At 39.0% G+C, this 22,231-nt stretch overlaps 1 protein-coding gene across 1 annotated transcript; it reads right to left on the bottom strand.

The window, feature by feature from the left end:
• Positions 1-1,741: 1,741 nt before the first annotated feature.
• On the bottom strand, positions 1,742-20,695 carry LOC122651321 (pumilio homolog 1-like). Its single transcript, XM_043844669.1, has 9 exons — positions 19,621-20,695; positions 15,940-17,498; positions 15,693-15,834; positions 15,436-15,543; positions 8,655-8,867; positions 8,437-8,547; positions 6,973-7,167; positions 2,874-3,048; positions 1,742-2,282 (listed from the first exon to the last, which is right to left on the bottom strand). Exons 1-9 carry the CDS (start codon positions 20,266-20,268, stop codon positions 2,245-2,247), a joined length of 3,189 nt encoding a protein of 1,062 aa, XP_043700604.1. The 5' UTR covers positions 20,269-20,695; the 3' UTR covers positions 1,742-2,244.
• Between the last annotated feature and the right edge of the window lie 1,536 nt (positions 20,696-22,231).

The raw sequence follows: 22,231 nt of genomic DNA on the forward strand, positions 1-22,231 counted from the left end.
CCTCATCTCTACAACACATAGCTTCGCTACATGGCACTTCTTAACTGCTCAACACTCCGCCCCATACATCATAGCTAGTCGGACAACAGTCCAGTAGAACTTTCCTTTTAAGCTTTAAAGGAATGTGTCGGTCACACAATACTCCGGTCGCACCGCTCCACTTCATCCATCCCACTTTAATTCTTTGTGAAACATCATCATCTATATCACCTTTGTGCATAATAGACCCCCAAATATCTAAAATAGCTACTTGGCGGTATCTCTCTCTCCTCAATTTTCACCATGTCATCTTCCATCATAGTTTGACAAAAGTTACAAATCATATACTCCGTCTTTGATCTACTAATCTTAAAGCCTCTTGTCTCCAAAGTTGATCTCCATATCTCTAACTTAGAATATAAAAACAAAAATCAGGCTTGACCCACTGATCAGATTCTAAGGAGTTGGAGATTCCTACTTGAAGGAATTCCTAAATCCGATTGGGGGGGGGGGGGGGGGGTTCAGACAAACAAGAGTAGAGATTGATTTCAGAATCAAATAACAAGCCTAATGATAATCAGAATTCTGAGATCAGACTTAGAAAATAGAGCTAGAAAATCAATTAAACTGAAATCACACTGTAGTAGGGCGTACCCAGTGCACGAGGCTCAATTGCTAAGTATGGAAGTGTAATTGAATGGTTGGATTTGAGGTTTCAGAAAATTCCTAGTTGGATTAAGTATTCAAGAACCGAGAAAGATTGAATTTTATGCTAAGAACAGAATCAAAACTGTAAATTGATATGAAGAGAAAAGATAATTAGAAGAAATCACAGATGAAATTATAAAGAATCAGAATAATAGAGTAGAAAGGAAAGACAACACCTGATCTTAGAGATGAACACAACTAGGAGGGCGGAGATCAAATATGGAACTTCAATCTCTTTTGCATACCTAAACAACATCAAAACTCTTGAAAAACTCAAATTCCATTACTCAAATCATGTTTAATTGATGGGGGAGTATTAAATATAAAAAACGTTCTAAAATTCTTAAATCGACTCATAAAAGGACTCTAAATCAATCTCTTATACTGATTTAATATATATTGACTTGAATTAAGCATCCTAATCTAACTCAAACACTTACTAGTAATCCCGTGTCCTAACTTTACCCCCACTTTATGGGCATAAATCAGGCTCACTACAATGAAACCCAAGAAATTAAAGGCCCAACCTATAATATAACTACCTAAAGCTTAATTTAAGCCTATTGTCCTAACACCAACACATTATGGGCCACCCAAGTTTGTGTCTTGGCCTCCATAGTCCATACAGGATCAATGTCTACCGAAACTGCATCATTAGGCTTCTCGCAACACTAATGTAACTTCTCAGCACCACTCACCAGCTCACCCCCACCCCTGCACATATCCAAACTCCCTCTCCCTCCCCCCATCCCCAATTGAAAAAAAACACAAGGAAACAAAAAAGGCAGGAGGTACTCCAAATATCATACATGGGCAAGCTTTTCAACTTTCGACAAGCTTCAATGAAATAAATCAAAACCAAGCTTTAACAGCAGGTAGTTGTCACAACTGGAGACATAAATTAAAACCAGTTTGATAAGCATATAATAGAGCTTACAAGCACATAAAACTACCATAAATTGATAACCAATCATCACATTGCAGATTAAAATCATTCCAAACGCAGCACAAAAAGAGAACAAAAGTAAATCAAATAAATGCATAACAATCCAAATGCTTAAGAAAAAATTTAAAAAATTAACCATGCCAGCCAAGTCTTCAAATACAGGACTGAACAACTAAAGAAAATTGTGCTCCAATAAAGAGGGGGAAAAAATCTGTCCCATAAATTAAAAGAAAATTTCTGGCCTCACCTAACACTGAAGGCTCTCCACATGGTGACATTTGTACAGTCAAGTTAACATATTCACTACCTCCTTTTTCTTTTTCAACTCTTTACACCCTTAAAAAACTTGTACACTCATTTTATCTCCTCCGCATGGGCATCAGATGTATTCATCTGAGCCTCAGCTTGCCTGAATCTAGGTATATCCTCAAACTACACAATGTACAGTTTTAAGTACAAGCGACAATTTTATTTCCAATCAGCCTGTATCTTCTAAATAGACAGAGCAATAGCTGGACAACGGGAGAAGTTGGGGATTGAGGACAGAGAGAGAGAGAGAGAGAGAGCTCACACTAGCCTCAGTTAGCTGTACAACAACTTTCAGATGCCATCTAAGCGGGGTATGGAGATTGAATACCAATTCTCCTCTCTGCAAATAATAAATCCAAATTAGAGAGCTATTTCCATGCCGAATAAACATTAGATGCTGCAACATAATCATTTAAACTTCTTTAATAGTGTGATCCAACAAAGTCAATTGCACACAGATATCATCGCATATGTGATGAACATGTCAAGAAAAGAACAAGATAAAATAAAATACGGTCCTTACAATATTTTGTGTATGAGCTCATGAATCAAGACTACTCAACCAATGGCCACATCTTGGAACCATGCCCAACCAATGGAAGCATTCTCACGTTACCAAATGAGGGAAAGTAAGTCACAGGCTATATGATAGCAATTATTCAGTCCCAAAAATGCCTGGGGCTGGGGATCACCCATGAAGTGCCCATCCAGTAAGTAGTCAAGATTAATTGTGCAAAGCATCTCTTGTTGGTTGGTAGACTTGGTATACAAAACCAACATATGTTTCAAAGGATCATTGCCACAATAATTTCCCAGCATACAGAGCAGGACAGAGCAAACTCGAACAAACAAAAGTTTGCCAACTATGCTAGAATGAGAACTAAAAGGGGGGAAAAAGAAGATAATACAGTAGAAGGCAAAGCAATGGTACCCCCAGCGACAACAAGCTTCTCTACACGTGCAACTATATGCTTCCCGTAAGTGTACTTCTTCAGGGCATTCAAGTGAACCTTTATTCGTGATAGAATCAATTCACGTTGCTGGTCATCAGAAGTCTCCAGCACTTTCTGTACAACATAGTTTGCAAACTGATCTTTCATCATTGCCTGGAATCAAAACAAACAAGGGAAAAGATACTATGAACAGTAAGGCAGGGGAACAAAGCAGACAGTAAAAAGCATTATGAAGTCACTGAGCACCATTTGAACTAGTCTTTGTTTTAAACAGGAGGGGGGAAAAAAACTTAATTGCATCTCAAGTAACTTGTACCATTAGCTCAAGAAGCAGCCACAAGATTCTAAAACCGAATCCTCAACTATACACTGTCCTGACTTGGTGTGTCTTAATTTACACCAAGCTTTCAATGCAAATTTCAAGGTTCAGAATTGAAGAATTTTAATGATTTAGCCCATAATGCAATTATCTACCAATCAGGGAATAATGCACAAAATGGAAAAGACTGAAGACTGCTATTGAATGTAATGCAGGAGTATGATCATCAGCATTCGATGTGGTTTGATCTTTTATTTTGGGCCTTGTTTTGATGGTATATAGTTATGGGCTTTTGTTTTAATTGTTTTTATTTGTAATGGGCTTAATTATAAGGCCCAAATTTTAGGTCCAAAGGGGGGTAAAGGAAATTATTATTTTAATTAGGTAGTTAAAATTAGTAGTGGGGCCCATTAGCTATTAGTTAGGAAGCTAACTTATTACACAAAGTTTATCTTATTTGTGAGACTTTGTTTAGAGGAGATAAAGATTAGCTTTGAGTAAGTTTAGGACTCTTTCTAAAGAGTCTAGATATGGAAGGGTTCATTATCTATTTAAGCTGTTATTTCTTTTATTATTTAATTGTTTGGGTCAAGTAAGAAGCTTAGGTTAGTTAGACTTCTATTTTATGTCTTTTTTATGTTGTATAAATACATGTAAGAGGCTAGACCTCACCCACGATTTGGAATTATGGAATAGAGTTGTTTTGATTTTTAAAAGTGAGTTGCATTCTCTCTCCCCCATGATTTCTCTTACCCTCATCTCTCTCTTCTCTCCTTATTCTCTTTTACATATAAGATAGTTTTACAATGATTGTGGCAAGTTACAAATTCAAATTTTGCCGAAACAAATTGAAAGAAAAAAAATTAACAAAAGGATCCAGTTTCATCACATTTAATGATGTGTACTAACTACAAGATTGTCTATCTGCACTCTCAGCAATAGCCATTAACATGGACCATAGTTCCCTTGGGTGCAGCTTTTCTTGTTTTCCCATAATTCATATGATTCTTACCAAGTAGCCAATGAACTTGTCAAAGATGATTATCCAATTCCTAGCTCTGACCTTCTCATTTAAGCCGAAATTTTAAGTACTAACCATTCCGAAACCTAACTATAAATTTCAAACTAAATTGGCTCTTTCTAGTTGATGTATCTAGTTTAACTGGTCAGTGCAGGAGGACGCATTATACTGGAAATAAATGGTCTCATGCAAACTTAGCCAACTTCCCTGGACAGGGATTTGAGAAGGGAATTCTCCAAGCTCAACCTGATCCAGAGTCCAGACATATGACCTGGAATCAAAAAAACAAATGCCAAATCACTAAGCAAGAAGTCCAAGCCGCAGGTTATTTCAAGAAAGGTTGCACATAGTAGCCAATATCCTCATATCTGTGTAATGAGCAATGTGAACTGAGAATTCATTGATCACTTGATTCACTATTTTTCCTTTGTCTCAAAAGTCTCGAGCAACACCCCGACGATGTTCCAGATGGATATAGTCTTTCTTCAGGACATTTGGTACACAAGGTACATTGGAAAATTTTTTATCACAAGTACCCACCGGGGTAGAGTGTGATGCAGGACTGTTAGGAGATGAATATGTTATGCAAAAGGTTGGGTTTAGAGTGTCCTGATGGGGGAGCTACTGATAGTCTTCTGAAAAATGTTCCAAGCAGCTATTTGTGCCATGATGGCCCCAGGTCATTAAATCAAGCAAGATTATGTCAAGCTTAACTTTGATGGGTGCTAATTGAATCCAGGCCCATCAGGTATAAGAAGAGTGATTAGGGATGCTTTCGAGACTCTGTACTTAGACTCTTAGAGCTCTCTTTCCGGTTCCCCAATTGGGTAGGGCGAATAGGCAAGAACTGAGATTCTATTGCCAAGTACTACTCTGGATTTAACTCTAAAAGGGGTGGGTTTCTACAATATGATTGCTGAAGGGAAATAGGGGATCATGTGAATACCATAGTGTGGATCAGGACAGGATACCCACCTCCTCAGGTTTGTTCAACATGCGAAACACATTGTTCATTTGGCAACTTCAGATAATAAATTGGGAGCCTAAGGGAAAAAAAAACAAATATATGACTTGTTAACTATACCATTTCAACCCTGTCTCTCTTAGCAACAAATTTGTAATAAATGGAGAGGGATTAGACCAGGAATCCCCCAATCCATAGGGAGAACTGTATGCATTATTTACTTTAAAAGGCTACAGAACCAGAGAAGTCTAAAAGCTCAAAAGTATGCACGAGTTTCCTGGATGGTTGACACCTGAGGAAGAAGCCACCTCCCTCTTATTAGACAAAAATGTTTATTACAAGTAACCACCCCCCTAACACACACACACGAGCGGAGCCTTAAGAGCTTGCCAAACACAGCCAAGTCCATTGTGAATCTTTCCTCTTCCTTTCTTGGCCCCTTTTCATTTTCATCAGTCTATTATAGCCCATGCACCTATTTGAGCTTTAATCCACTTTGTAATAGCTCACTTGATTGAGCACTCTTGTGCCGAAGATGAACAGGGTTAAGCAATCTGCCAAAGATTTGGGATGTAAAAATGCATCGGTAGGGGAGCGTTCCCCCCTCACAGGGAAACACCCACGCAAGCAAGAAATTGTGCATCCTTGTTTGTGCTGTGGGACACTGTGCTGTTATGACACATGAAAGTAGCAATGTTCTTGGGTTAGGAGTGCTACTCCTATGTGTTGTACTCTAGCTGATGTCTTGTATCCTATTTCTCTTTTCTCTAAGAAAATTTGTTATACATTAAAAAATAAAAAGAGCTTAACCATGTGAAATGACTTGATCTTCAGCCTAATACAAATAATTGTCAACTACTTCTACCTAATACAATACAGCAAATCCAGCAAAATACGCTAACCCAACCCTACCAGAATTCATTAAGGTTAACCCGATGGATATTTCAAACTCATATTTATTCATGGGTCAATGGATCATATTGGGTTCTGCTTCTCAGCTTTGGGCTTCAGTCCATCTCCAACTCAACTTGTACCCAGCGCCTTATATTTGATTTAAACTGTGTTTAAGATCAACTACTTGAAGCTGGATTGTTTCATCATAACATTTCCTAGGATCTAAATGAGCTATCTAAATCCTAAGAAACAAATTATTTAGAAATGGCCACTGCTTATTTCCAAAACTAATAAGCTTCAATTTGCATGATGCAATGAATAAATAGAAATAAATTTAAATTGAGGTTCCATGATGTGTCTTCAAAAAAACAATATTCATGTATCTGAAACAATCAAAAACAGTGAAGGCACAGGAAAACCTTCAATATTACCTACTTCATTGTCCTAAATTAGATTCAACATATACAGTGTTTGTCATAAAACCCATCCTCTTAAAAAGAGAGTAACAAGTGCACAAGGCTCCCGCCACTGTGGGATCAGGGGAGGGTCATAATGTACGCAGTCTTACCCCCACTTTGCGGAGAGGCTGTTTCCCGACTTGGACCCCCAGAGCAACCTTACCGCTGTACCAAGGTCCGCCCTCTTAAAACCAATCCTTTTATCTTGGTTTATATTAACAAAAAGGAAAAGATATTGACCTTATCATAAGCAGTCTCTTGATATGAGAAATCATGAAAAAACTCCAAGCTAAAGCATCAAAGAATACTGCAAAAATAGTACTAGTATCCATGCAAAGAGAAGGGGGGATAATATATGATAACCACCCAGAAACTAAACATTCTCATATCCACCGGAAGTAACCACAGAAATTTCATAAACCTGCAGAGGCTCATTCTCATCAGTGGAGCCAAGCATCTCATTAACCAACAGCTGACGTTCCGCAGGACCACCAAAGGTTAAGCACTTTTCCACAACATTAGAGGCAAACTTCTGCTGACTCATTTGAACTATCTGGCCAGCTAACTTCGTTATTATAATAGAACGCTCATGTGGTTTTCCATGCTCCAGTACATGCTGCAACAGAGAATGCAATAGTTAAAGCGAAAGACTAAACAGCAGATACAAATAATAAATAAACAATATATATCGGAAATTATAATAAATGCAAGTATTTGTGATGTAAGGGCGTGGTAGACTGGTAGTAGCATCATAAAAATCATAGAGTACATTTGGTTGGTTAAAAAATTACGAATGTTCAACCACTAATTGATAAAAAGATTTCAGAAGGTAATAGAAATTGAAGATGTTCAAAAATAAGTAAAAGAATAAGAAAACCTGGCAGTTGAGACCTGTTGTCTGAAATCAAAAGTTGCCTATCAGAGATTAGTTAATGGGAAATCAAGTTCCAAAAAAATGGCGTGTTTCGTAAGCCTTTTAAGGAACTAACGAGAAGGAATGGGAGAGAAAGCTCCAAAATAAGTATCAAGACTCAACCGAGTTAGATTAATACTGTACGAAACACATGCATAGACAACAGGTGCCTCAAGGTGCTTGAGCTACTGAAGGCAAAGCCCATTTTCTTGCTTGGGAGTACAAAAGCTCCAGACCCTAGAACAGAGCAAATCAAGTGAACCGAAACAGTGAAACTAGGGTTTCGATCTTGTTTTGGCCTGACTGAAATTTACCGAAATGACCGAAATTTCGGCTTTTTGCCTTGAGTTTCAGTTGGCCATTTAGGGGGGAAAACAGCCAAAAATAACCAAAATTTTCATCCGAAACAGAGCATTTTTGTCTACAATATAGACATTACCAAAATGACTGCAATCTTGGGGAAATACCGATATTTCGACCGAAATTGTGCCAATTCCGTAATTCGCCTCCTGTTTAATCTAGGCCTTGTCGAAAAAGCGAAATTTCGTCAAGATTTCAGCGAGATTTGGAACCATATTTTGCTCTTGTGTAAAATGAAGGGTCTAAATTTAGTAAAAACTAGCCAATAGCTAGAAATTTAGGGAAATTTAGGTAGGCTGTTTTACACTACAAAACTCTTTTGCAATGGTAGAGAATTCTTTTTTATTTTTCCAGCAGAAGAAGAAGTTGAATTTGGTCTAGCAAACTAAACAAATGGTTAGACAATCAAAAGGAGATTATTATTCAATCCCGTAAGAACAGAAGCCTCATGAGAAAATGGGGAGAAGGGTGAGATAAATGACAAGGGTGATAAAGTCCATTATTCTCATAAACAGAACAGAGCGCATTGTTCACATCAACTCCATGCACTAGCTGCAACGTATTATGAAACCATGTCCAGAGGATTGGAAAGCTTCTAAAAAGACAACGAACCTGGACAACATAATTTCCATATTGGTCCTGAGCCAACATGCAAACAGATTGCAAAATCTCTTCCATCATGATTTGCTGTGTTTTTGGGTCATTGCAGTGCTCCAGTACTCTCTGCAATATTAAAGACATGTGATTTAGTCATTAAGTCGGTTATATTAGATTAAGCTCCTAAAGGTTAAAAATAAAGAACAATAATTTAAAAGAAATAGTTCCTCAACCTGTATTACACGACAGCCATAGGGATGGGTGGAAAGTGTAACTACTTGATCATAGAAAGAAGTAATGATAAACTGAATAGCATCTTGAGGTATGCATTCAATACACTTCTGGATGACATGATTCCCGTTTTGGTCACGTACACAACGCATGATATGACCATCAAGCTCTGCAACCATTTTAGTCTGTTGGTCCAAATCTACAACTTCTATTGCCTGAATTCAAAACAAAGCATGTAAATACAACTGAGATGTTCAGTGAAAAGCTCTAGATGTAAGTTAAATAATGATAAGAAATACAACCGAGATGTTCAGTGATAAGCTCTAGATGCAAGTTAAACAAGGATCAGAACACTGACAAAAACCTGACATGGACTGTAATATGTAAAAACTGGAAATAACAGCCTTAGGAACTTTATCTAAATCACTTTGGTTAGTACGGGGAATAATTGAAGCATGTACCTTTCAAACTCTCTGCACCTTTCATTTCCAAAAGTCTCTATGCAGTGCAAACATGAGAGAGAGATTAATGTACTATAAACATCTGCAGGATGCTGCCTAATTGCCTGTTGATGACTTGCTACAAGGCCCAATAGATAGTCTTCACTATGCCCAGCTTTTTCAAGCCAAAAGTGTGACTTTAACCTACTTTACTAAGAGAAGAGAGAGAAGGAAAAAACTACAACACTGACTTCGGCCAGGCTAGATAAGTCTAGAACAGGAAGAAGAAAAAAAAGGGCAACTAACGAAGATGCTTGCTAAGCTAAGGCAAAGGGGATTTACTTCATTAGTTTAGATAGAGTCCTGTCTTGAGTCGGTTTCTTTCATTATTTTAGTTTCCTAGTCAGTTAATGTTACCTTATTAGTTAACGATTGGGTTAGGCCTTTCCTTTTTAGTATTTGAGTCTGTTTTTCAGTCCTCTATATAAGTTTGTAAGGGGTTACAGCCTTCTACACGAATTTGATTGATGAGATTTTGGCTCGAGTCTGTCAAACTTAGATGGCTGTGAGATGCAGTGCTTTGTGGTAGGATACCATTAATGGCTAGTGGGATTCCAGTCGAGGCTAGGTGGGATGCTTAGTCATACCTTCTTCTTCGTTCTTCTTCTCCATCAATACTCAAGTAAACTTTTGTTTTCTGTCATTGTCGCTGCATGTGATTTGTCAGTCCTATCACTACTAGGATTGCTTAATTGGAAGGTTAATCTCTACTCTGATCTTTGTTCTGATTACTGATTTCTGGTTTGATTATTACCAAAAGTTATCTTTTCTCAGTTTTCTCTACTTCAGATATTTGGATTTTCAAAATTACTTTTATTCCAGCCTTTGGTTTGTGTTGGAACTTTAGGGCTTTTACTTAAACTATTGAAGTTGAAGTTTGATCCGAATTTCAGACCAATTGGGTGGAATGAATTTAATTTGAGTTTTACTGTTCATGTGATCTCCGCCCGTGAGACCATTGTTTCCTAAATTACTCCCAAACCGTTCATCAGATCATTCCCATCTTTTGAAGGGTTCTTAATTTCTTATCCTTCCCTTTAACTATTGTTTCCTAGAATTTGGTGTTATTCTGAGGAATTGAGTTCTCAGTCAGTTTTTGGGTTTCTATCTGAGTGACGTTTTGACTTGGGATCCTATCCGGGAGGGTTTTAGAGTTGTTCCAAGTTCCAACCAACCTCTCCATCAATTTTGGCATCAGAGATAAGTAGAGGCGGTAGTCAAAATTGACGGTTGTTGCATTCTACTTCCAATTGAAGATTCATCAAGTCTAATTTGGTAGTTCCACTAAACTCATGGACAAGTTTTGTATCAATATGAGGAGAGCTGATGTAGATCAAAGTTCCATGTGTAGCCATAGGAAAAAGCCCCCAAAACAGCCCAGTATTGTTTGGGATTCAACTACTGTGGGAGGCAGCCTGGTCTGATGATGTGGGCTGGTTCTTTGTAGGTTCGATGGAGCAAGAACCAGTCCAGGTTCATCCCCCTATCGTCCAGCAAAATTAAAATGGATTTACTTCCAAAATTAAAGTGGATTTATTTCCAGAATTAAAGTGAATTTACTTCCAGAATTAAAGAGGAGATCAATCGGTTATTTAAGGAGATATTTTCTATCATATTTCCTATTATATCGAGCACTTATTTCCAGCACATTATGAGATATCGTTCAGCCCTATTGGGAGGAGATTTGGTGATCAAGATTCTTCGTTGAAAGCTTTCCAACAAGTCCAATATTGCTTAAATCTGATTTATATTGAAAGAATTATGTACTAGTCAAACTTAATTTGATGTGCGCAAATGGTGTCAAAATCGCTTTGAATGAAAATATTTTTTGAACATCAAAACAAATGCATATTTTACCGCACTATTGGTTTTTAGCAATGTTTTACCGTATTAAGATTTATGGAATTTTTAGAATTGAGAAAACCCCAGCATTAGAAAGTTGAAAATTGCACCTACTGCCGAAAATCCAATTTTTGTGATTGAACTAGGGGGTTGACTTTTTTTCCTTTTGAAATTTTTTTTTTTAACTATTTTTCTTGGATTAAAATAGGGGGTATTTGCTTATTTATGAATAATATCTTAAGCAAATGAAATACAAACATTTACTTAAATGCTATTAGGCATAAATAAGTGTCTGTCCTGTGTCTGTATACCAAGGTTTGCATAGATAGGTGTTTGTATACCAAAATGGCAGTCTCAGTAGAACTCGACAGAAAACTCAACGAGATCTGTAGAGTTCTGGAAGTCTTTAAAGAAAAAAAGGGTCGAAATCTGGGTCAGGTCGAGATCTCGACCCGAGATTTCGATCGAGATATTGTAATTTTTTAACTCGGCTGCCATCTCGTCTCAACCTTTGAAAAAGCTGAGATCTTGCAAGTTTTAGTTCCATGATTTTAATTAGATCTTTGTTTTGAGACATAGGATGTAATAAGTTAGAATTATAAATAAAGGAATAGGCTGATAACCAGAAAAGTCGAGTTTGAGAAAACAGAATGAGCTTGATTAAAGCCATCAATGGCTGTGTGAGACAGCTCATGTGAAAGATAGGTATGATGAGAGGCCGTGGGTGAGAGACCTGGAAGAGAATGAGAGGCTCAAACCAAATTACCCTTTTTCTATCCTATCTTCACATGTGTGATCTGCTACAAGTTCATCAATTGTTGCCCAGTTTTGAAGACCAAACCAGCATTAAAATTTTCTTCAAGATCCTGCCTAGGGCTAGGTCCTTAATGATCCAGCTCTACATTACTTATGAGAGAGAAATTCAATTCCAAAGAAGGACGTGAATCGCAGACAAGAAGCTGGTGAAGCCCTTCTAACTTCATAAGAATGCCAGTGTGTTGCCCAGTGTGTTGCCCAGCTTATGTTTGATGTACAAAATGAAACTCTTAATCCCAAATTCCTCAAGAAAATCTCCGCTACGCGTGAAACATCTAAATAAAAGAATTTCACATCTTTATCTCAACTTCCTTGGCAGAAATTGATTTGTTGCAGCGGCTAGCCATCCCTTGTTTCGTAGTTGCAAGCAAAAAAAAATATTTACAGGGCTTGAAATAGCCTCGACCTATGAATACAAAGACCAAACAGCGAGCGACCATTCTCAGCAAGGTCAGTTATGGAAAAGTCTTACTCCCAATTCTTGTTATTGGGCAGGGCAAGAGTCAGTACTTAATGCATGAATTCTGGCGCGAGATACCAGTTCGGCTATTCGATAATGTATGACACATGGAAATGCTACTAATCCCAGCTCGGCTTTGTGCTTCGGCTGTATGTATTTTGAAGGGTGGCTTGCCTCTTCACTGGCCTTCTTTTCCTATATGGACTAGCTGGCCAAGGGTTACACTCTGGCTTGGCATTGGGATTTATAATACCAGCTGTTGCTCATAGGATTCGGCTCATCATCTTCTCATGAGCTTTGACGAGATGAGATAATTAAGTTTTTCGAGTCTTGCAAAGAGCATTGTATGCGAGCCATTGTTGCTCGGATTGAAGAGCTCATCCGAAAAGAGAGTTTCTTTCTTCTGCAGTCTGTGCAAACGGCTTTCAGTTGGTTTCAAGTGCCACACAAGCTTTAGAATTAGCAATTGTCATTTTTACTTGGCGGGTGGAGACCAAAGATATTGTTCAATATCCAACCAAAACTTTCTTCAGCACACAAAAGTTCAAATTTTAAGAACAAAGGACGTATTTGGAAGAAACATAAATAAAAGGAAACGAAAAGAAAACCGCACAGATTCTGTACGGTTTTCTATCGTTCTGCACTTTTCTCGGATTTTGGTTGTCTCCAGGGGTGACGAGAAAATCCCGAGTTTGAAATTTGAAATCAACTCAAGATTTCGGCATTTTGAAAGAAAAAAATCCCACCTTTGAGTCGAGAAATGACAAGAAAACTGACTCGTTCTTTTAATGGACAACCGTAATATGTGCGAGGAGAGAGAAGACTGGATGTGGGTGGTGTAACCGTTATGAGGCGAGAAATCGCAGCTTGATGCTTGATCAGAAAGAGAAACCGGCAAGCATCACTTATTTAATGATTAATACTTTGACTTTCTCAGCTGGTTTTCAGACGATGATAAGTGTTCCCGTCATAAAAAGGCGGACATTAGCCAATGGTGCAAGAATAGTGCAAAATAGCCACTGGTTCGCTCCCCACCAAGCCAAGCAGGCTTGGCTGCTTGTTGCACTTTTCCAACAAAGTTCTCAGCCGAATTCAGCCACGATTCTTACAACATTGGATAGTACTTGATACGCGCTTCGAAACGGTATAACACACTTCAAAAACGGACGAACAAATTGAAAGTTACGCCCCTCGGACAGAAAAAGCCAAGATCGACCAATTGGGGGTTGCCATGTGGGCTTCTCAGGCTTATTCTCGCGGAATGGTTTGCGGCCTCAACAAACACTCATCGCCAGCACTTTGTGGCACCAGAAGAAACACCAGAATCGGGTTTTTTGCCCTTTTCCCCCTTTTGGCAGCCTAAGCCCCCCTCCCCCACTAGGGCTCCCCCTAGGCCCTATACATAGGTCATCCTCTTTTCATTTCCAGACACAGAAAACAAGACAAAGATAGCCAGGCAAGCTAAGCAAGCCAAAGAGAAGAAGACCAACGCCTATGAGAAAGAATTGGCCTTTCTCTGAGCTGGGAGACCAAATTGTCCCGAGGAGTTCGTGTTTGTAGCGAAGGGGCCATCCCCTTTCAGTCCTCATTAAGGGTCGAGGTTAGGTATATTCAGTTCTAGTAGTGCAATGTAGCTTAGTACAAAGGAGCATTATATAACCTAACATTTGAAATGTGTGTTTAGAATTAAAATCGCTTAGGATCAGTTAATTAATAATAGACAAAGCATGACTAGTATAGCATTTTTTACATATATTAATTAGACATGTCTAAGTATGATTACTGTTAATGTAAGATTCAGTATAAGGTGCCCCTTGCTAGCTAAACATAGTCATACATGTGGGTTTGGGACTTATCCCCTTAGGAAAGCATTCAAACTTTAGAATCCGTAAAAAACCTGGTTGAACCGGATGGGGTGAGAGACTAACACCTTACCACTTCCACAACCTGACCTTTACCCGAATCTTTGACAAGCCTCCTTTTGAGGATCCTAAGCGCACATCCTAGGTGGCAACTTCCCCTTCATGATTTCCCAACCCCTATCATCATGCGCCAGTTGGAAACATAGTTTCATTTAGGCCCATTGCACCTACACCATCTGATCTCAATCTGAAGGAGGTGTAGGTTGAGTGGCTGTTCATCATGGCTCTGTAGACCTCGCGGTCCCTTCTCTCTACTCATTCAACCTTCAGCATTCCCTTCTATCTAATCCTAACCCCAGCTTCGTAGACCTCTCTATTCAATTCTCTCTGATTCTGACAGCCGCGAAAACAAAGGGGGAAAGAGAGAGTGATGACGAGAGTCTGAGAGAGAGAGAGGAGGGAGATATTCTGGTTGCCGTTGGAGATGCGCAAGATGCGAAGGCTTTCAATGAAGGTTAGTGTGCACCAGAACGATTGGAGATAAAAATGAAGAAGATTATGATTTGGGACTTGTGACAGTGAAATGAGAGAATATGATTTTTTTTTTAAAAATGGGTAGAGAGAAGAGATGGAAGCGATTTGCACAATGTTTGTTATTTTTATATAATTGTGTCATTCAAATATTGAAAAACATACTTTTCTTTTCTTTTGGTAGACAAACACTAAGAAAAAATTTTGTCTCTCATTTCTTTTCTTTTCAGGATTCTTTTTTCTTTTCTTTCCTTTGCTATCCATTTCTATCCAAACAAACACAGCCAAATACTACAAAGCTAAGAGGTCAATACTGAACACAAGCATGGAGGCACGATTGTCACAGCAACTAGGCAACACAAGGCGTTGGAGGGGGCACCTAGATGACAAGGCACCCACCTAGGCGCCCTAGCCATGCAATATATGACCTTATGAAATATAGCAATGATAATGTTATATAATTGTGCTCATGTAACATAGAAGCCATATCAATGCAATATGATATAATTACGCTTATAATTAACTAATATGAAAAAACCAACAGAATAAACAAAGCATATAATAAAAAATATGAGCATGTTCATCAAAAAATAAATAAAACAATGTAAACTCATGGAGTGTCGGGGTGCTGTCACCTTGGACCCAGGAAAGCACCTGGGCACCCAGGCAGTGATGCCTCGACAACTATGAATGGAGATATGTGAAACTTCTTAAAAAAATAAGAGGATGATGAGGAACATCTGGGTTACTTTAGTGAGAAGAGAAAAGGTACCTTTTGTATCACTCGACAACCATACATTTGAAGACTAAGGGTCAAAACATGCCCACTGAGCTGGTTTGCCAGCTCTCTTCTCTGAGATGCAGTTCCATGCTCAAAAAACTGAAGAGAAACTACAATTGTAAGGTATTCATAGAACTCCCAAAAGAACTGAAAATACATGCACGTTTCTCAAACAAATGCACATAAATATATGAGAAATTCTTGACAAAAGTGTAAATGAGGATTACGTAATAGAGAATTAAAGATACCTTTTGAATAACATAGTTGCCAAAAACATCAGTCATCAAAGAGAGCGCTTGGGGAATGATTTCCTGGAAAACCATGTTTTTCTCTTCCGTTGTCGCTGTTTCAAGTTTTTGTTGTATAAATCGGCTCCCATACTGATCAGCACTGCTCATAAAGGATGTAGGATAGAAGAATTCAATTCTGATATTCCTGAATATAGCTAGAAATTTTAATTAATAATGGAGATGGAAAAGATAAAGCAGCATATACCTGAATTCAACAACATAACCTGCAATTTCTGAAAGCTCAAAGCATTTGGTTTTGTTGCTCTTAAATTCCTCCAAAAGTGAGGATGCAAAGCTCTCATCCATGTTCCCAGCAGCTTCCGCGTGCCAGGATCCAATGACACCCCCACCTAAGTTTCTCAGCCCAGGAGGAAAACGCATGTTTCGGTCATGCCTAATAGGGCTACTAGGTCCAACAGGAGAGTTGGGAAGAACCAGATTTGCTAACGGGCTTCCAGGATATGACATGCCAAGACCAAAAGGAGGGTTTCCATAGTAGCCAGGATTCTGGTTGGCAGATTTACCAAGGAAGGGAGTTCCATACTGTGATTTCTGGGGTGAGAGCAATGCCCCAAGATAAGCTTTCTGGAGGCCAAGTAAATCTACATATGAATTCCCAAGGTAGTTTCTCTCAATAGAAGGGTCATTAAGAGCTCCAACCTGTGAGGCAGCATACTCAGCTGTCCTTAAGTACTGAAGATACAATGGATCCACAAGGGGCACTTGACTCCCCATCCTGTTGAGATTTTGCAATTCTGCTGCATTGGTCAAATTTGTTCCAGAAGGCAAACCTCCCCCAAATGCTCTAGAGTCCATGCCAGGGGCTGCCATAGCAGATGCAGCAGCAACATTTTCAAATAATGGAGGCAAATTACCACTGCCAAGCTGACCCGTGATCATGGATGACAATGCTGGATTGATGGGATAACCACCCAAACCATAATTTGCAAATGCAGAATTTGTGCCATCTACATTCTGATAGTGTGAAGGAGAACCTCCTGCACTATTAAGAATGGGGGTGGAGGGACCATTCATGTATGAGTAAGCAGAGGACACAGAAGGTTTATGCAGCTCAGCTTGTGCATCAGCTATCACCGAAGAGTTCTTCAAGTCCATCCCAGTCCCATTGCTTCTACCCAAATCAGGAAACGACCCTTTGGCTGCCTGAGGAATGGAAGGCAGATGTAAATGCCCAGACTCAGATCTTCTCAAGTATGGGTTCTGCTTAATACTGTTCGGACCACCTTGCAGATTGAATAGTAAACCATGATGATCATCAATACCATGTGGAACCTGTGTTCGCCCATGATTATCTTCATCTAACACACCATTTGTTGACAGGCTCATTCCTGACAAAGCAGCTACAAGATCGGCAGAATCACTCATACTAGATGGAACACCATTGAATGAGTTATGACCACTGCCATTTCTCTTATCTGTTGCACTGATCCACCCCCCTCCAACAGGTGGAAGGCAAGGACTAGGAGCCCTACCAACAAGCTGAGGATCAGGAGTTGTACTTCTTGATGAGGTACCTAAAGCAGACGCAAAACTATGAGAATTTGACGCACCAATATTTTGGGCCCCAGACATGCTCTGAACATTTGCACCAGACCGCAAAGCATCTACAGCAGCTAATTCGTGGTGCAAATGAGCCAACTGGGATTCAGCAGAACCTAGCCCCTCCACAGTGTCATCAAAGGCATTACGGCTGGCAGGGCGAGAAGGGTGGCCAAGGACAGGTGTTGCACGTCCCAGATCATCCTGCATTAAAAATAATCTCTTACTCCACCAGAAGAAGCAGAAGAACATAGTTCACAGGTTTTTTTTTTTTTTTTAAAAAACGGTATTTAATATTAAAGAATTGTGCTTTAATGTTCCATGGTTTCAACCACATTTCACAAGAGTAAGATAGGACCAAAACCTAAGAGGAAAAACATTGAATAGCTTCCAACCTTATCAGTGTAAGAAGGGAACTAGGTGAGTTGCTCACCATCTACCTTCTAAACACACACAAATGTTATAACTTACCATGAAAGATAAATCCTTAAGATGTGTACAACAGGCAAAATTTTCTAGCTTCCAAAGCCTAACACCAGGTTGTGGGTCCATGAAAAAATAAATATTTCACTACAAAATTTTCTCTCTTTCGCCAGAATAAGCTATAACCTTTGAAAGTGGACAAGCCTTGGCGCAACGGTTAAGTTGCACTATTGCAACCTGTGGGTTGCAGGTTCAAAACTTGGAAACAGCCTCTCCTGCGAAGTATGGGGTAAGGCTGCATACATTTGCCCCTCTCAGATCCTAAAATAGAGGGAGCCTCATGCACTGTGAAGCTCTTTCAATAACTTCCACAAGAAGAAACAAAGCAAACTAAATTGCCCTAGGAGCAGCATCTCTTTCTGGATTAATGTCAGCTGGAACTTTTTATGTTAGTTGACACAGCTCAAAGTTGACAAGATCACCTTGTGAGTATCAATCCATTTGCAGAATCTTGGGAGCATGTGTTTGATGTTCTTGATTTGTTTTATTCATCAAAACAATATTACTTGCTTGTTTTTGGCTTCTTTGAGATTATCACAAGTTACTTTACTCAAACTATTAATAGAAATTTTATTTGGAAACCAAAACCATAGTTGTCATGGTGTCTAGGTGACCCAAGACGTTGCAGGGGGCCTGCATGCAAGGCGACACCAACAATGCACCTAGGAGACCAAGGTGCTTGAACGCCTAGGTGACGCCTTGACAACTATGACTGGAACATCCTTGAGAAGGAAAATTGGAGCATATCCTTTCCTTTTTGCAATCTGAATAGTAAAAATATGACAGCATCACAGAGTACAAGAATTCAAGCAGAAAAGAAAATACTCTACTCTAGGTACAATACATCATATTTGACAGCTTAATTTGGCCGTTATTTCCATCATAGTTCCTTTTTAATACATCCAATTTCCTTATCTGCCTGCGGGTTCAAGGGGAAGAGCCACATTGATACCTTACCATCAACAAGCATATTTAGCTTAATTATCCATCCTTATTGCTAGATGCCTGTCCTTGCATGATGTCAAAAAAATCTTTAAGAACTCGTAAAGATTTTTACTAGATGAGTCAACTATGCCATCTATCAGTAGAATCCTAATCCCCCGAATTAGATCGATGCAAATGCTTTTTCTTCTTACAGCTCCTTTTCAGATAAAGAATGATGAGAACAGGCAAAACACTTGGAGGAATAAAGGTCTATTTCGGAGGTAAAGGAACCAAAAAACAAACAATAACCAGGTTTCAGAGAAAATTTACTGAGCTGCGATACTGAGGAAAACTACCAAAGATGACAATATAACTATAGAAGGAACGTAAGCGGAAATAGGATTTTACGGGCAGCTAGATCAGCCAATAGGTAAAGACAGAGGATTGTTGATTGTTGATGGTTGATGAAAGACAGCGCCCTCATAGTGACCAAAAATAATAATAATAAAAGCAGTTGAGAACAGGAATTAAAAGCCAAAAAAAGGTAACTTCTTGTCGTCTGCCTTAATTCCACTGACTATAGTTCTATATAAGTAATGGTAGCAAAAACAATCATCCCCAACACCAGAGATATGAATGTAGAAGACAAAATGAAGCTTATATTAGCATAATACACTATTACTGGGAAAGAAAATAGTAGAAACCAAATCTAATGACTTTTTTTTTTTTTTTCTATTGACTTAATTTGCCAATAATGCATAAAGAAAAACATAGCATAACAAAGCACTAAACATCCATGGTGATCCTACAAAGAGAGAAAAGAAAGAAGGGAAGGAAACAAAAAACATGTTTTCTTGCTTTGCAAAAACAGGAACAAAACTTTTGAGCGCAGTACAAAAAAAGTATCAACGAGCGTCACCTGAAAAATATCCACAAGGCTCTTCTGTCTGCTCCCTAGTTCTAATCCCGACAATCCAATCAGCCCATCACCACCCCACTCCGTAGATGCCTGTGGATTCCTCTGGTCAACCTCGTTTTCTTCTGTCTGCGAATTAAACCCAGGCTGTAATGAGAAGAGCGATCTATTTCCCCCTTCATCAGCTCGATTCACCTTCCTTCTATCTCCAGTTCCTCCTATCACTGAACTTCCGCCTTGAAGCCTCTGTGCAAATCGCCAATCTTCCTTAGATAGCAAAGGTGGCGGTAGCCGGGGGTTCAGGTTCAAGTTAGAGTAGTAATAAGAAAGGTAAGCTGGATCAGAACGGAATTGTTCCTCGGAGAATCCGTTGGCGCTCTTGCTTCCAGCAAAATCTGAAAGCGACGCGCCCCCGACATGTCCGAGCAGACCTCCAACAGCGGTCAAGGAGCCCTGAACGGTCGGAGGAGCAGAACCACTCCTGTAGAGATTGAGCTCCCTCTCCATATCGTTTGCCTCCTGCCGTCGTTGCTCCCGAAGCAAGAGGCCTAACTCCATCGCAAAATCCTCTCCAAACGATCCATCGTTGCTCCCGATCATCGGTCGCATCCCCATGTCAGACAACATTTTAAGAGGGCTCTCAGTGACCATTCCACAATCAAAATAGAACGACGAAAAGGTTTGGGGAAAAAACCCTAAAGCAGTTCGAAAAACTGCAACTTGAACAGCTCGACAGCCAACAATACAATACTTATCAGCAGCTAATAGCTCATTTTAAGCTTATAAGAAGAAAAAATCGGATCATTGACTCGCAAATTAGCTAACGAGTTCATTTCCGACTCATAACCTACAATCTAAAGCTAAAGCTGAACGAATCGAAAATCGAACAAAAGAAAAACAATGACTGGTAACTAAGAATTCAATCAAAAATCGGGAGATCGGATAGAAAAGACACAGCTTCGCCATTATTACATCGATAAAATCGACGATCAGCGATCATTTCCGCCCTTCTACTGTTAAAAATCGCTGCTTTAGCAGTGACCAGAGAAAGCAAAGACGACGATGACACCGACGCAAAAACAAAATTTAGCAACAACTACTGCAGCAACTTAGTAATTACTGACAACAACAAACGCACACTAACGCCACAAAGAAACAAAACCGAAAGACGAGAAGAGGAAAACTGTGGTCTGAGGATGGGATGATAAAGCACACGAACTGATGAGATCGAGACCGTTAAATTCAACGGCTGACAGCAGAGATCGAACCCCGGGGAAGATTTGTTCTTGCCAGAACCCTTTTAGGGTTTTATTACTGAACCAACTTCATATCTTCTCATAATTTTCCATTTTTTCTTTTTCCGTTACTCTGTTGCGTTGCGTTTTAATATTTTTGGTAGGAATTGCGTTTTAATTAATTTCCATGTTGGTCTACGCTTAAAGGAGAGAGAGAGGGAAAAAAAAGGAAAGATTTTCTCGTGCCCTAAATATCGCTGCTATAATATCTGCCACGTCATTCTCTCGTGTAATGGTTTAGGGCTTACTTTAAGTAAGAAGGAGATAGATGATCTAACATATAACTACACCTTAATATATAAAATTACTGAAATGGCCACGCCGTTTTGAGATTATTTATTGTTTTTCAAGGTTCCTCTTCTTAATAGACGTTTTGAGTTTTGGTTTTGCCACGATTGGTTCAACAATATTTGGCATCTCGTTCCCTCTCACATCACCAAAGAGGGAAAGCCATAAAAAGTTACGTTCTCCTGGAATGTTCCATGTACACGGCACCAATGAGCACGGCCTGCAGCTTTCGGGCTCGGCTACTTATCCCAATGGATTTAGGTGTTGCGGGTACACTGGCTTGTATTCCGTTTTTCTTTATAATATGTCTTGAATTCTGTCACTCAGTTTGTGGGTTGATTCTGAAAAATCAATTATATAAGGGTATTTCAATAAAATTGTTATATAGGATTTCACTATGAATATGAAGTATACAGTGAGGATGTTTTTTTTGTAACGAAATCTGAGAAAGGTGTGAGGACCAGCAATTGCAATCCTATTCTCCATTCATAATGAAACAAATCTCATCTCACCATGGACGTAGGTAATCTTGTCGAACCACGTAAATTTTTGTCTTCATTGTGTAATGGTTTGTAATTTTCATTATTTTTTACATCATAGTATGATTCGTTTCTTAACATTAGGTCCATAGAAAAAGGATGTACCCAATGCACGTCTACACAAGGCTGTCATTCCAAGGTTTGAAGAAGGTCATAATCTACATAGTCTTATCCCACTTCATGGAGAAGCTATTTTCCGATTATAATTAGGTTTCCCATAAAGATTGGTTATAATTTTGTAATTTTCCTCTATTAAATAAAATATAATAAAGAGGAAATTAAAATATAAAAAAAAAGGAAGTAGTTTTCTGCACGAGAGTGTGGCCTACACCAACACTCCCTTGTGTCTATCCTCCTTAAAACAAGGGGGCAGAGATGTCTTTTTACATGGGGAGGAGAGAGATAGACTCATGGGAGTGTTGTCATAGGCCACACTCCCGGACAGAGAACTTTTTCCCAAAAAAAAAATATTCTAATTGTTACGTAATATGA

Source organism: Telopea speciosissima, chromosome 2, assembly GCF_018873765.1.
Source record: "Telopea speciosissima isolate NSW1024214 ecotype Mountain lineage chromosome 2, Tspe_v1, whole genome shotgun sequence".
NCBI lineage: Eukaryota > Viridiplantae > Streptophyta > Magnoliopsida > Proteales > Proteaceae > Telopea > Telopea speciosissima.